The 17,500-nt window shown below is 44.1% G+C and overlaps 2 protein-coding genes across 2 annotated transcripts in view; one reads left to right on the top strand and one right to left on the bottom strand.

Moving 5' to 3' along the window:
• Window positions 1-11,076, bottom strand: part of plcl5 (phospholipase C like 5) — an 89,000-nt gene extending 77,924 nt beyond the window's left edge. Inside the window, exon 1 of the mRNA XM_027161124.2 lies at window positions 10,505-11,076. Coding sequence (XP_027016925.2) covers window positions 10,505-10,759 — 255 coding nt within the window. The 5' untranslated portion in view covers window positions 10,760-11,076. The remainder of the gene's footprint in view (window positions 1-10,504) is intronic.
• Window positions 11,077-14,919: 3,843 nt separating this feature from the next.
• On the top strand, window positions 14,920-16,942 carry LOC113652177. Its single transcript, XM_047801143.1, has 2 exons — window positions 14,920-15,179; window positions 16,208-16,942. The coding sequence occupies exons 1-2, from the start codon at window positions 14,920-14,922 to the stop codon at window positions 16,833-16,835; spliced, it is 888 nt and encodes a 295-aa protein (XP_047657099.1). The 3' UTR covers window positions 16,836-16,942.
• Window positions 16,943-17,500: the final 558 nt, after the last annotated feature.

The raw sequence follows: 17,500 nt of genomic DNA, 5'->3' as shown, positions 1-17,500 counted from the left end.
CACACTCGTACACACCATTACACAGTCGATCGTGAACACACACACTCACACACTCGTACACACCATTACACAGTCGATCGTGAACACACACAATCACACACTCGTACACACCATTACACAGTCGATCGTGAACACACACAATCACACACTCGTTCACACCATTACACAGTCGATCGTGAACACACACAATCACACACTCGTACACACCATTACACAGTCGATTGTGAACACACACAATCACACACTCATACACACCATTACACAGTCGATCGTGAACACACACAATCACACACTCGTACACACCATTACACAGTCGATCGTGAACACACACACTCACACACTCGTACACACCATTACACAGTCGATCGTGAACACACACAATCACACACTCGTTCACACCATTACACAGTCGATCGTGAACACACACAATCACACACTCGTACACACCATTACACAGTCGATCGTGAACACACACAATCACACACTCGTTCACACCATTACACAGTCGATCGTGAACACACACAATCACACACTCGTACACACCATTACACAGTCGATCGTGAACACACACACTCACACACTCGTACACACCATTACACAGTCGATCGTGAACACACACACTCACACACTCGTACACACCATTACACAGTCGAACGTGAACACACACAATCACACACTCGTTCACACCATTACACAGTCGATCGTGAACACACACAATCACACACTCGTACACACCATTACACAGTCGATCGTGAACACACACACTCACACACTCGTACACACCATTACACAGTCGATCGTGAACACACACACACTCACACACTCGTACACACCATTACACAGTCGATCGTGAACACACACACTCACACACTCGTTCACACCATTACACAGTCGATCGTGAACACACACAATCACACACTCGTACACACCATTACACAGTCGATCGTGAACACACACACTCACACACTCGTACACACCATTACACAGTCGATCGTGAACACACACAATCACACACTCGATCACACACTCATTCACACACTCATGCATACTGTCGTTCAAACCGAGGGACACCAGAGAACACGGAGTTTGTGGGAAGATCATAAGAAACTCTATGGATACAGTAACTGTAGTTCCGGTGAAAACCACAGATCCTGGTGCTGTAAGGCGACTACTGGATATTGGAATAAATTAGATGTGGGTAGATGGAGGGATGGATGAAAGAAAGAAAGAAAGAAAGAAAGAAAGAAAGAAAGAAAGAAAGAAAGAAAGAAAGAAAGAAAGAAAGAAAGAAAGAAAGAAAGAAAGAAAGAAAGAAAGACTGCAGAGGAGTCACTGTAGAACATGACAATGTGGAATGGAAAGGAAGGAAGGAAGGAAGGAAGGAAGGAAGGAAGGAAGGAAGGAAGGAGGGAAGGAAGGAAGGAAGGAAGGGACATACACAAAAAAATCTGTGAAAACAACATTAAAGAACATGATGGGAGAACAAAAAAATTGAAAGAAAGGAGCAAATACATGAACAAAGGAATGTAGGAACAAAAGGACTACAAAAGCATTATTGTAAAAGAGGAGACTGGAACTGAAGGAAGGAAAGAAAGAAAGAACTGCAAAGGCATCACTGCAAAGCATGAGGAAAGAATTGATAAATACCTCTTTTCTGTTTTTCTCATGGAAAGCACTTATCACACACACACACACACACACACACACACACACACACACACACACACACACACACACACACACACACACACACACACCTTTCACCAGGTGTTGATGCCAAACACACACACATCCAGTCTGAATATACATATAGAGTGAACTATACTTCAATTACAACACACACACACACACACACACACACACACATGCACACAGATTGTTCAATGTCTCCACAGGCCCTTGCGTGTACACCAGAGAGCACTGACCCAGATTCTCTGCATACTGTTTCTGGGAACATGAGTGTGTGTTTTCACACGTTGCTGCCACATGTTCTCCAGAGTCATGCTGCAATGAACAGAGATGTTATTACATCATCAGAGACAAATCTTCACACACTACACACTACCCTAATATGCTACACACTACCCCTGCACACTACACACTACCTCGGCACGCAACACACTACACCTACACAATACACACTACCTCTACACAGTACACACTACCCCTGCACACTATATACCACCCTTATATCCTACACATCACCCCTACACAGTACACACTACCCCTGCACACTATATACCACCCTTATATCCTACACATCACCCCTACACAGTACACACTACCCCTGCACACTATATACCACCCTTATATCCTACATATCACCCCTACACAGTACACACTACCCCTGCACACTATATACCACCCTTATATCCTACACATCACCCCTACACAGTACACACTACCCCTGCACACTATATACCACCCTTATATCCTACACATCACCCCTACACAGTACACACTACCCCTGCACACTATATTCCACCCTTACATCCTACACATCACCCCTACACAGTACACACTACCCCTGCACACTATATACCACCCTTACATCCTACACATCACCCCTACACAGTACACACTACCCCTGCACACTATATACCACCCTTATATCCTACACATCACCCCTACACAGTACACACTACCCCTGCACACTATATACCACCCTTATATCCTACACATCACCCCTAGACAGTACACACTACCCCTGCACACTATATTCCACCCTTATATCCTACACATCACCCCTACACAGTACACACTACCCCTGCACAAAACACATTACCTCTGCACACTACACACTACTCCTACACTATACAGACTAACCCTAAACCTGTACACTAAACACTACCCCATCACACTATGCTCTACCCCTGCACACAACATGCTACAACATACACACTACACCTGCACACAACTCTTGCACAATATACACTACCCCTACACACTACAACTGCACGCTAACCCTAGCCCTGCACACTACAAACTACTACATACACACCACACTACCTCTTCATACAATGCAACACCCCTACACACTACACCTGCACACTATGGGTACCCCTACACAACACCCCTACACACTACACCTGCACACTATGGGTACCCCTACACAACACCCCTACACACTACACCTGCACACTATGGGTACCCCTACACAACACCCCTACACACTACACCTGCACACTATGGGTACCCCTACACAACACCCCTACACACTACACCTGCACACTATGGGTACCCCTACACAACACCCCTACACACTACACCTGCACACTATGTGTACCCCTACACAACACCCCTACACAGTACTCTTATACACTATACACTACACACTGCACACTACCCAAGGGCACTACACACTACCCCAACACACTACACTTGCACACAACCACTGCACACTACACACCACTCCTACACAGTACACACTACTCTTACACAATATACACTACCTCTAAACACTACACCATACACACTAAACCTAACCCTGCACACTAAACACTACCCATACACACCTCTTCACCCAGTGCACCACCCCTACACACTACACCTGCACAAAACCCTTGCACACTATGCACTAACTCTGAACACTACCCTTACACAACATGCACTACTTCTGCACACTACCTTTACACAATATACACTACCCCTACATACTACACTACACACACTAACCCTAACCCTGCACACTACACACTACCCATACACACCTCTTCACCCAATGCACTAGCCCTACACACTACACACTATCCCTACCCACTCCACTCCACCCCTACACACTATAGCATCCAGTTCCACCAAATCAACACCAGTTACATCCTAAACTTAAACAAGAGTTAGTAGGAACTGGGTTATAGATCAGTATCAGTTACTAAAACGCGCATTTTCACGAGTGCTAAGACAGTAAAGTGTTTGCTGACAAACTGAACACAAACGTCACTCCATTCTTCTTTTCCTCCTTGTTCTCCCGGCTCATGCACCAGGTCCAGGGTTTGCGGTGTGTCTCAGACAAAGTCAACGACCCAGCAGTGATGAGCAGCCTGAAGTGCGTTAGAACGTTTCACAATTATTACATCATTACCTAATTGCAATTACCGCAGTTAAACTCGATTAACCTTGAAATCTCCACCATCGCGTTTCCATCGAAGCACACGGTACCCTGTCAAGGGTCATTCTCAATTAGCTTCCTGGTAGAATGTGAGTTAGAATCATAATTCTCAGTTACAAGCTTCAAATAATTTGATCCTGTTTTCTGTTCCTCGTCAAGTGCCAGTGCATTATAGCTAGTACTATTAAGCGTATTTCATAAACCTAGCATGAAATTAGCCTCGGTTGTGCGACTTGGCTTGGTTGCAAGCACGGAAGTTACACTCAAAACAGCTTTCACTCCTGATCAGATTGCATTTTATCTGTAAACGCTGAAACAAGAAGCTCCGCGTTAAACACACATTAGCATCTTGAGCTCGCAACTGCTGTATAATACGCTTCAGCTTCATAAAGTGAGCACAGTGTGCAAGAGTAAACACTTTTATCCAGAGAAACCTATACGTAAGCCTCAGTCTCTGAACTGAACGGTGGGAAACGTCGCTCAGCTGGGACTCTCGAATTCGAGCTGGATGGGATGTGATGCTTTAAGAAAATAAGCAACAGTAAGATGATGTGTAGGGAGTTACTGTTATAACCACAAGGCTTATTAGTATCCAATAACAGCATGTTATAAAAAGTGTAATAATCCTCTTATATCACTTACGTTATAGCAGCTATAAACATACAGTCATTCCTCAACAAGGTTCTCTTTTCTTTCGCTCTTGAACCTAATAAATTTACATCAATTATAATAATAATGTTAATAATAATGTTAATAATAATAATAATAATAATAATAATAATAATAATAATAATAATAATAATAATATGAATATGAATATGAATATTAATATGAATGGTAATATTAATATGAATATGAATATTAATATTAATATTAGTAATAATGATGATGGTGGTGATGATGATGATGATAATAATAATAATAATAATAATAATAATAATAATAATAATAATAATAATAATAATAATAATAATAATAATAATAATAATAATAATAATAATAATAATAATAATAATAATAATAATAATAATAAATCATGCTACACTGCTCACTTTCTTTTTCTAAAAAAGCTGAAACTGGAGACTCCTTCCCACAACTGCTAAATAAACATCTCTTCAGAGAAAACTTATGTTTTCACAGAAAACATGGCACAGATGTAAACTTCTGAACTGGATTATTTGTGTGAAATCAGTTATTCAGTGCAGAACTAAATAAAAACAAACTGCAGTTAATACAATTCCTCCTATTTCTTTTAAATAATTAACATTTTGATGATTCAGTGAAGGGGGGTGTAAATTTATGACCTTAACGGTAAACACACACACACACACACACACACACACACACACACACACACACACACACACACACACACACACACACACACACACACACACACACACACACACACACACACACACACACACACACACACACACACACACACACACACACACACACACACGGCCTAATGGTTAGAGAGTTTGACACCTAACCCTAAGGTTGTGGGTTCAAGTCTCGGGCCGGCCACGACTGAGGTGCCCTTGAGCAAGGCACCAAACCCCCCCAATTGCTCCCCGGGCGCCGCAGCATAAATGGCTGCCCACTGCTCCGGGTGTGTGTCACCATACTTAGCCATATGTCACGTCACTTTTACTTGTTTTTACAGCTGTTACACAACAATGACCTAAAAAATAATGCATTTATAATGAATACTGAATTCTACATTAAATATCGAATTTAGTAAACAGTAATGCACTAAACAAAGTGCAACAATCAACCCTTTACTTAAAAAAATAATAAAACACCCAAAGCAACAACACATTAATCGTCTCAGATACAATCCCATGGAGAATCTGCTACGGTTCTTCTGGACCCTGTGACTGTCACATTAGCTTTTTAGTAGTGCGTTATGTAACATTTGTGTACCAGTATGTGTGTGTGTGTGTGTGTGTGTGTGTGTGTGTGTGTGTGTGTGTGTGTGTGTGTGTGTGTGTGTGTGTGTGTGTGTGTGTGTGTGTGAATTACAGCCAGCATTTCTGTCCGAGCAGCTGATCCGAAACTCAGCAGCACAACAGCACTATGGACATGTTTACCCAAGTTGAGTTGCCATGATTGACAGATTTGTCTAAATACACCGCGTCTAGACGGAGAGGAGAGCGGCCTAAATTGGCAGCTGATTATTCTGAGCGATTAGCAGTGATTAAGTACGGATAAATAACAGCGGTTATTTTTATAAAAACATCTATCAGTGCACGAGAATTTAAGAACACGGGAAGATAAATATGTTTATTTAAGAGATAGTCTTTAAATCCTAATATAGATTCGAGCAGATGCTCAGAAATCGTGTCTTTTTTTTTTTTTACTGTGTTAAGATGGTAAATATTGTATAGTCTGTATTAGAGTATATTGTTATTTATGTCTGTATTTTTGAGAGTCACAAACAGTCAAAACCAAATTCCTTGTGTGTGTTAAAACACTTGGCCAATAAACCTGATTCTGATTCTGATCTGTGCTGAAAAATAAACATGAGAAGAAACCGGAAACGAATACGAATAGTTCCGAAATGATCCATTTGTGCTTTATTTTCTTTGTAAAAAAAAAAAAAAAGAGATCATTTTAGAAATGAGAAAAAAAATATTATTATTATTATTATTAAGTTTTTTTTTAAATTATTTTTATTTGAGTGTAGTGCTGCTTAATATTACTTTTATTCTGTTTGCAGATGTATAAAATGACAGACTGGTTATTATTTAAATAATAAACCACTGACATGACTAGCATGCCAATGCAAAAGCTTTTTTTTTTTTTTAAAGATATAATAAAAACCCTATAATAAATAGTTATATATAATATAATATAATTTACTATGTACGATTAAGTGACAGACGCATGTGCTGTTGTCAGCTGAAACGTCTTAGCTGATCGGTATTAACACGAAGCAGGGACAAGAGAGACGTGACTCGAGTACGGTTTTATTTTAAAGGTTTACCGTTGAGTCAGGATACGAGTGAGCAGTTACGGGTTAAAGGTCATACTCAGAGGCAGCTCGGGTGGGCCGGGATTTAAACGCATGACCATCCATTTGCAGCTTTAAGCACATCCTAGTAATAAGTCATACTTTAAAACTCTACTTCTGTTCTATTATGATATTAACGAATCCATATACAATACGCTACACCAAACTGTATTTATGTGATGAGTCTAAATACAAAGCTTTCATTTTACTCGTTCATTATTAACTAATTGCACGGACCGAAATCGATCGTTCGATTAACGTAAGAAGAACGGAGTGGCCCGAGACCCGGCGTGAACCGTGCCGGCTCTCAAAGTGAGATGAAGTGGATCATTTTGTTCAAGGAAACGTGTTAAAGGGAGTGCATGCTCTCATCCACCTCGTCGCTCTCATCCATCTCTCTCTCTCTCTCTCTCTCTCTCACACACTCTCTCTCAGATCCACATCCGTAGGCTCATCTGCGAGGGAGGATGTGTCTGAGCAAGCCTGAGTGACAGAAATAAGCTTGAACAGAAGACATGAAGAAAACACATACCTCCCGTCCCTTATGTTCATCTCAGGGATTAAATAAATAAATAGTCATACTACGATACGTGACATGATATGATACTGTATGCCTACTCTAAGAGACCTGATTTTCATGTGTTCACAGTTAAACAGGAGCATGAGATCTTTCCCAAAATGTAACACGAGTCTGATTTACTGCCCCAGGCCTGAAGGCAACTTATCATGCCTACATTCTTCGCATACTTTCCCCAAGCAGATTTACTAAAAACCGATAGCACTTCTTGGACAAACGATGGAACGTTAAGCCATAAAGTATAAGAGTTTTTTTCTAATGTTTATTTTTCACACACGTCGTATCAGCTTCGGACACAAAATCCTCACGCTTTTCAACCCTCATAATCCTTTCTTGTGTTATTAACTCCTGTGTGCAACCACAACATGCCTCTCGGTTGCTTTACAACATTCTCCACAACGGGTGTAAAAGGTCTTCAGGAGTAAAAATCACTGATTATTTTCCTAAAACTGCACATGGCAAGGTTTTTTAATTCATTCCTTCCTTGTTCTACAATTAAAAAACTCACTGCCAGAATATTGTGTATCACTCACTCACTCTCGCTCATTTTCTACCGCTTATCCGAACTTCTCGGGTCACGGGAAGCCTGTGCCTATCTCAGGCGGCATCGGGCATCAAGGCAGGATACACCCTGGACGGAGTGCCAACCCATCGCAGGGCACACACACACACACTCTCATTCACTCACACACTACGGACAATTTTCCAGAGATGCCAATCAACCTACCATGCATGTCTTTGGACCGGGGAAGGAAACCGGAGTACCGGGAGAACATGCAAACTCCACACACACACGAGGCGGAGGCGGGAATCGAACCCCCGACCCTGGAGGTGTGAGGCGAACGTGCTAACCACTAAGCCACCGTGCCCCCTTATTGTGTATCAAAATAATAAATATCTACAAAATATACAAAATCCGTAGCCTATCATGCCATTGAGATGGATATTATTATAAGTAAACGAACAGGCAACTATAATCAATCTGAAATAAAGATGTGCTCTGTGATTAAAATATTTGTAAAAAGTTTTATCCATGATTAGTTTCCTTTCCAAACACATCAGGTTGGTTTTGAACACAAAATCCAGCAACCTTTTCAACACTCACAATCCTTTTCCCTGTCACTTGCTCCCATCCGCCAGTGCCAAAACACCCACACAGCCAAGAGCGGAATTCAATAAAGCCAGCGAGTGACAGAATAAGACGCTGCTTCGTCTCGGTTGCTAAGCAAACTGGAATGGATCGAGCTGATGGACAAATCTTTCTTCCAAAACAACTATTTCCCACCAAGGACCAAGGGACAGGATTTAGGGAAGCTGCTGGGTTTTAAAATGCATGAACACACACACACACACACACGTGCACACACACTCAAAACTTCATAGATCTGTGTAAAAATCTTGAAGTGAGCATGTGAGTGTGAGAAAAAGTGAAAAATTCCTTTTTGTGTGTGTGTGTGTGTGTGTGTGTGTGTGTGTGTGTGTGTGTGTGTGTGTGTGTATGTGGGTGCATGTGTTGGTGTGTGTATCCTCTATTTCTCCCAAACAGTTACATCTTTGTCCTTGCAATCCTAGCAAAACTTAATTAGCACAACAAAGCTCCTCATGCCTCGGGTCAGCTGATCAATGGAGCTGATTGATCCAGCGATGGATTGAATTTTGTTCTCCCGACAAAGGCGTGTCATATTACACACAGGATGATGCAAATCAATTATCCAACAGCTACTATTACAGTATGTTACTCACATCATATTGGTAAAAACAAATTAGTCTCTGGCTCGCGAACAAAAAAATATTCAGTGCGTTTTCTTCAATTGTGTCTAACATGTGTGGGGCATGCGGTAGCCCGGTGGTTAAGGGGTTCGGCTACCAATCGGAAGGTTGTGAATTCGATCCCAGGCCCACCGAGCTGCCACTGTTGGGCCCCTGAGCAAGGCCCTTAACCCTCAATTGCTCAGTTGTATTGAAATATAATATATAATGTAAGTTGATCTGGATAAGAGCGTCTGCTAAATGCTGGATATGTAAATGTATGGCATTTAGAACACAACATGCTGCATGGTATGAGATCGGTGCTTAAATAGATGCATGTGCTTTTATGGAGAATAAAATTCTCCTGATTATTTTTGTCTGCAAAGGTAGTTAGAGGCAGCTGTAGAAACTGCAAGTGGTGGATCAAGAGTCTACCTCCACCCCAGGACACTGGCCTCAAGGTCAGAGATATTGCAAAGGATGGATGGGATGCCTGTATATCACATAGGCATCTCTCGCGCACACACAACCACACACACACACACACCTAGAGATAAATCAGTATAGACAATCCATCCATCTGCATGTTTTTGGGAAATGGGAGGAATCCATAGGACACTCATGCAAACATGGCAAGGAGACACAAAACTTCACAGACATTCTGAGCAGGAAACATGAGTAGTTTTTTTCTGGCTCATGTGAACGCTGTGATTTAAAGCAGTGTTCATGTTGTATCAGTAATATCAGTAATAACACAGATCATCTCTCCTCTCGTGCTGCTGCTTAGAAAACTTGCTGCACTGAAGCTTAACGTGTCTAACGGATCTGCATCCTGAACTTCAGCTACGTTTCAGAAGAGATCACAGCAGAAGCGCGCGCTCGTGCCCGCAAACCGGAAACGGACAATGTGACCCACAGAACACTGTCGGTTGTTGATGGTGTGAATGGCATTAAAAAGCAGAGCCGCTGGCTGTCAAATGTCTAAACAGGAGTCCTGAGCGTGGCAAAGTCCATTTCCGCAACAGTGATAAACCGACAGCGAGTCACTAACCTTCATGATGCCGCAAGGTGCGTTTCCAGCTCCGTGGCTCCTTTCCGCCGAACTGTCTCTGCTCCGGTGTCCGCCGTTACTGTGCACCACCTCTGCTCCGTGCGCTCCGGGTCCGCCGGTGAGGACAGCAGCAGTGGCCGTGTTGAGGAACGCGCGCGCGCCCGCAGCCGCAGGGGCATCATCGCTGTCACCCGGTGCAGCAGAGGGAAAGTCTCGCGCAGGTCTCGCCGTGTCCGCAGCCTCCGGCTCGGCCATAGTGGTCCGCCCTCAGCTACACACACCAACACCGACACACACACCGCGCGCGCATTGTGCACAAGGTGGTGTTGGAGGGGGACGAGCTTCAGTGTTCAGCCTTTTGGGAAGCCGGTGCGGAAAATCAAACCGAAACTGGAACTGAAAACCGCCTCCGCGCGTGACGGAGATCTCATACATTCATAAAGGCGGTGTGTAAACTGATAAACTCTTCTTCAGCTGCTCTCTCTCTCTTTCTCTCCAACCGAACACTCACGCACCAGTCACCCCCTCCTCCTACACCTCTCTCTCTCTCTCTCTCTCTCTCTCTCTCTCTCTCTCTCTCTCTCTCTCTTTCTGCCCCCCCAATCTACCACACACACACACACACACACACACAGATGGCGCTCGTGCCGCGTTCAGACGTCTCTGTAGCTGCACGCGCCCATACAGCAGTTTATTACAGCCGCAGTTCCCGTGTTTCCGGTAGATACGAGCTGATACACACGGAGTCCATCACAACAAAACGGACATTATGTTCTTACTTACCAACTTAATAACATAGTGTTATTATACTCGCTATAAATACCCCCCACCTCACACACACACACACACACACACACACACACACACACACACACACACACACACACACACACACACACACACCCTTTAAACACAATAATGTTTTTTTTACACGCCACTGTATCAATGTTATCAATGTCTACTAGCTACACTAAAGACTACAGAAAATAAAGAAGTAAACTTAAACAGTAAAATGAAAAAAAAGTTAGATTTTCCTTCATGATTTGTAATGAATTCTTAAGAAAGTAACACGACACCTACACACTGCTTTCTCCAATATTACAGTATGTGTTCTGTGGGATTCTGTAGATATCTAACAACACTAATGGATGTATAGAAAGTTAAATTTAAATATAAGTAATAAAGCTGTTCATTCTTATTCATGCTTTTTATTTTAGATTCTCTGATGCTAGCTATCTAGTATATCTGAGGATATCTGTCATGCCATGTAAGGTTTCAGTTTTCTCATCTGCATTCACGTCATTATCAGATCATCACATCTTCTTTTTCTTCCCCTACTTTTGGCTTTTCCCGTTAGTGGTCACACAGTGAATCATCATTTTCCGCATAACTAGTAGCATCCTCTACATTCATGTCCTCTTTTAACACATCCACATACTGTATCTCCTCTTTGTCCTCCCTGTTGACCTCTTACCTGCAGCTCCATCTCCAACATCCTTCTACCAATATAACCATCTCCCTCCTCTGTAAATGTCCAAACCATCTCAATCTAGCCTCTCTGTCCTTGTCCCCAAACCAGCCAACCTGAGCCGTCCCTCTGATGTGCTCGTTCCTAATCCTGTCCATCCTCGTCACTCCTAAAGACAACCTCAACATCCTCATCTCTGCTACCTCCGTCTCTGCCTCATATCTTTACTTCACTGCTACAGTCTCTAACCCAAACAACACACCTGCTCTCACTACCGTCTCGTACACCTTTCCTTTGCTCCTTGCTGATGCTCTTCTGTCACACAACACTCCTGTCTCCACCCACTCCACCCTGCCTCCACTCGCCACTTCACATCTTTTCCACACTCCCTATCACACAGGACAGTTGAAACTTCTGCACCTTCTTGACCTCAGCCCCCTGTAAACCAAGCCCCCCCCCAATGTAACCCCTCCATTGTTCTACTTCCCTCCCTCTTGTTCAGACACATGTATTCTCTCTTACTACAACTAGCTTTCATTCCTCTTCCCAGAGGTGTAACAGCACCACCAGCATTTTAAAAAGAAGAATGCTCAAAACGGTATAAAGAAGCAAGGCTGGTGGCTGACTTTCTTCTAGCCCAGACTGTAGACTTATGCAGTTTATCAGTGACAGGCGTGTCACCTGCTTACACCGACTGTTATGTCTTTCAGATTTGATCTTTGAGGTTTGAGGTGATATTTTTCCAGCTCGCTTCACTGACACATCTATTACACGTCATGAGCACATGTGAAATACAGTCATGTTTGTAATGAATTTTTCCCCCCAGAAAGGCTTTTGGAGGAGAAAATAAAAGAATAGACTGAGCACATTATCCAATCAAACAAAGTCATATTACACAAAGGACAGATGATGGAATTTGTTAAATTTAGAACAAAATAATTTGTTGGAATGGGGGTACAGTGGCTTAGTGGTTAGCACGTTCGCCTCACACCTCCAGGGTTGAGGGTTCGATTCCCGCCTCCGCCTTGTGTGTGTGGAGTTTGCATGTTCTCCCCGTGCCTCGGGGGTTTCCTCCGGGTACTCCGGTTTCCTCCCCCGGTCCAAAGACATGCATGGTAGGTTGATTGGCATCTCTGGAAAATTGTCAGTAGTGTGTGATTGTGTGATTGTGTGAGTGAATGAGAGTGAATGAGAGTGTGTGTGTGTGTGTGTGTGTGTGTGTGTGTGTGTGTGTGTGTGTGTGTGTGTGTGTGTGTGTGCCCTGTGATGGGTTGGCACTCCGTCCAGGGTGTATCCTGCCTCGATGCCCGATGATGCCTGAGATAGGCACAGGCTCCCCGTGACCCGAGGTAGTTCGGATACCATGCATGTCTTTGGACCGGGGGAGGAAACCGGAGTACCCGGAGGAAACCCCCGAGGCACGGGGAGAACATGCAAACTCCACACACACAAGTAAAAAAATAGAAAAAAAACACAAGTAAAAAAATAGAAAATTTTTTAATTATTATAGCAGAGTTTATACTTTATTATTATTATTATTATTATTATTATTATTATTAATAGTAGAACAAATAGTTTCAGAAACCACTGAATGATTCAACAAAATGTGTGTGTGTGTGTGTGTGTGTGTGTGTGTGTGTGTGTGTGTGTGTGTGTGTGTGTGTGTGTGTTATAACATTCATTCATAAATCACCAAACAACATGACAAACATTTCATTGTGCTTTCTTGCTCTAATATAAACTCATTATTATCTCAGATGATTTGGTAAGAACAACCATCTCCTTTTTCTCCATCACCACCATCATTTTCTTCATCATCATCACCACCACCACCACCATCATCATTTTCTTCTTCTTCACCACCGTAATTTTCTTCTTTTCTCCATCACCATCATTTTCTTCTTCATTATCACCACCATTTTCTTCTTCTTCTTCTTCTTCTTCTTCTTCTTCTTCTTCTTCTTCTTCAACACCAACATTTTCTTCCCCTTCTTCATCACCACCACCATCATTTTCTTTTTCATCATCACCACCTTCATTTTCTTCTTCTTCATCACTATCATCATTTTCTTCTTCTTCATCACCATCATCATTTTATTCTTCATCATCATCATCATCATCACCACCACCATCATCATTTTCTTCTTCTTCTTCTTCATCATCACCACCATCACCACCACAATCTTCATCATCATCATTTTCTTCATGCAAAGATTTAAGAAATAAACAAAAATAGACAGAAACAAAACTCTAAGCATGAAATGAGTAAAATGACTAAAATGGTCTTAAAATGTTACGCAGTAAACAAATGTGTTGGATTTGTGTTGGAAGACAGAACATAGGCACAAACACTGGGGAGAAATAAGCGCCATCTTGTGACTAAAGTCAAAATCTCTCCGTTAAAGAAACTGCTTATTTATCCCAGACTTTCACCCTAGACAAAGGTGATAATTACAAAAAAAATCAAATAAGACATGACAAGAAGAAAAGAAAGGAACATTTAATGAGAGAGAGAGAGAGAGAGACAGAGTGAGAGAGAGAGACAGAGTGAGATAGAAAGAGACAGAGAGAGAGAGAGACAGATAAAGACAGAGAGAGAGACAGAGACAGAGTGAGAGAGAGAGAGAGACAGAGAGAGAGACAGAGAAAGACAGAGAGAGAGAGACAGAGAAAGACAGAGAGAGAGACAGAGACAGAGTGAGAGAGAGAGAGAGAGAGACAGAGAGAGAGAGACAGAGACAGAGAAAGACAGAGAGAGAGAGACTGAGAGAGACAGAGTGAGAGACAGAGTGAGTGAGAGAGAGAGAGAGAGACAGAGAGAGAGAGACCGAGAGAGACAGAGTGAGAGAGAGAGAGAAAGAGATACAGAGAGAGACAGAGAGAGAAGAGGAGTGAAACCTTCTACAGTCCCCTTTCTATCAGCCACATCACATTAGACAGTGTTGATATGAGAGGAGTCACATGTCCACGTGTCCTCATGGATGAGGATCATTACTGCACACATCACAGCCAGGCTGCTCTGGATAAGAGTCCATATGACCAGACAAGAGCAACAGAACTCATTAACAAGAGCACAAAGCAATCACACAGCCAGCAGACAGAACTAATCAATCTAACAACACAATTTCAGTGCACAGAAATCAAACCCCTGACTGGAGTCATTAGTGTGGAGGTGAACGAGGGCAGCGTTAGTCTACATGGATATGAGTCTGTGTCACGACCGGGAGGAGGAAGACAGACCCAGATACAGGACAGCTTCAAATAAACTGGGCTTAATAAATAATAATACACTGAACGGGAACACAGACGAACTACACAGGACAAAGGGACACTGACGATGATTCAGGCCTGCCATCAGCAACGCAGAACGGTTACATAGACAAGACAATGAACACATAGGAAACAGGCTTGTAGAGACGGGGAGGGTAAACAAAGGCGGGGCAGACACGTGACACAGAACATAAACAGAAGCAGAAGGGCCGAGCGACGTCCACAGCAGAGCAGAAGGGCCGAGCGACGTCCACAGCAGAGCAGAAGGGCCGAGCGACGTCCACAGCAGAGCAGAAGGGCCGAGCGACGTCCACAGCAGAGCAGAAGGGCCGAGCGACGTCCACAGCAGAGCAGAAGGGCCGAGCGACGTCCACAGCAGAGCAGAAGGGCCGAGCGACGTCCACAGCAGAGCAGAAGGGCCGAGCGACGTCCACACCTGAGCAAAAAGGCAGAGGGACGTCCACAGCCGAGCAGAAGGGCCGAGCGACGTCCACACCTGAGCAAAAAGGCAGAGCGACGTCCACACCTGAGCAAAAAGGCAGAGGGACGTCCACAACCGAGCAAAAGGGCCGAGCGACATCCACAACTGAGCAGAAGGGCCGAGCGACATCCACAGCCGAGCAGAAGGGTCAAGAAACGTCCACAGCAGAGCAGAAGGGTCGAGAAACGTCCACAGCCGAGCAGAAGGGCCGAGCGACATCCACAGCCGAGCAGAAGGGTCGAGAAACGTCCACAGCAGAGCAGAAGGGCCGAGCAACATCCACACCTGAGCAAAAAGGCAGAGGGACGTCCACACCTGAGCAAAAAGGCAGAGGGACGTCCACAACCGAGCAAAAGGGCCGAGCGACATCCACAACCGAGCAAAAGGGCCGAGCGACGTCCACAGCAGAGCAGAAGGGCAGAGCGACGTCCACAGCCGAGCAGAAGGGCCGAGCGACGTCCACAGCCGAGCAGAAGGGCCGAGCGACGTCCACAGCAGAGCAGAAGAGCCGAGCGACGTCCACAGCAGAGCAGAAGGGCAGAGGGACGTCCACAGCCGAGCTGAAGGGCAGAGGGACGTCCACATCTGAGCTGAAGGGCAGAGGGACGTCCACAACCGAGCTGAAGGGCAGAGGGACGTCCACATCTGAGCTGAAGGGCAGAGGGACGTCCACATCTGAGCTGAAGGGCAGAGGGACGTCCACATCTGAGCTGAAGGGCAGAGGGACGTCCACACCAGAGTTGAAGGGCAGAGGGACGTCCACAGCCGAGCTGAAGGGCAGAGGGACGTCCACATCTGAGCTGAAGGGCAGAGGGACGTCCACACCAGAGTTGAAGGGCAGAGGGACGTCCACAGCCGAGCTGAAGGGCAGAGGGACGTCCACATCTGAGCTGAAGGGCAGAGGGACGTCCACATCTGAGCTGAAGGGCAGAGGGACGTCCACATCTGAGCTGAAGGGCAGAGGGACGTCCACATCTGAGCTGAAGGGCAGAGGGACGTCCACATCTGAGCTGAAGGGCAGAGGGACGTCCACATCTGAGCTGAAGGGCAGAGCTCCTCCGCCACAGTGGTTTTATGTTTGGCTGTATATCCATATGTCTTCGTCTAACTAGTGAAAGCACAAAACACACACGAACGTTTGTATATAATACATGCAATAAACACATAATAATAATAAACACACACACATACTCTCTTACACACAAACACACACACACACTCTCTCTCTTACACACAAACACACACACACACATACTCTCTCTTACACACACAAACACACACACATACTCTCTCTTACACACAAACACACACACACACATACTCTCTCTTACACCAACACCACACTCTCCTCTCTGAACACAACAAACACACACACACATACTCTCTCCTTACACACACAAACACACACACCACGCTCTCTCTTACACACACAAACACACACACATACTCTCTCTTACACACACAAACACACACACATACTCTCTCTTACACACACAAACACACACACACATACTCTCTCTTACACACACAAACACACACACACAAACTCTCTCTAACACACAAACACACACACACACTCTCTCTCTGACACACACAAACCAACACACATACACACACTTCTCTTACACACCAAACACACACACACACACTCTCTCTCTCACACACACACACACACTCTCGCACACACAACACACACACACTCTCTCTCTTACACACACACACACACACACTCTCTCTTACACACAAACACACACACACACTCTCTCTCTTACACACA

The sequence above is a fragment of the Tachysurus fulvidraco genome, chromosome 15 (genome assembly GCF_022655615.1).
Source record: "Tachysurus fulvidraco isolate hzauxx_2018 chromosome 15, HZAU_PFXX_2.0, whole genome shotgun sequence".
Taxonomy (NCBI): Eukaryota; Metazoa; Chordata; class Actinopteri; order Siluriformes; family Bagridae; genus Tachysurus; species Tachysurus fulvidraco.
Note: the sequence above shows the minus strand (reverse complement) of the source record. Positions and strands in the feature narration are given on the sequence as shown.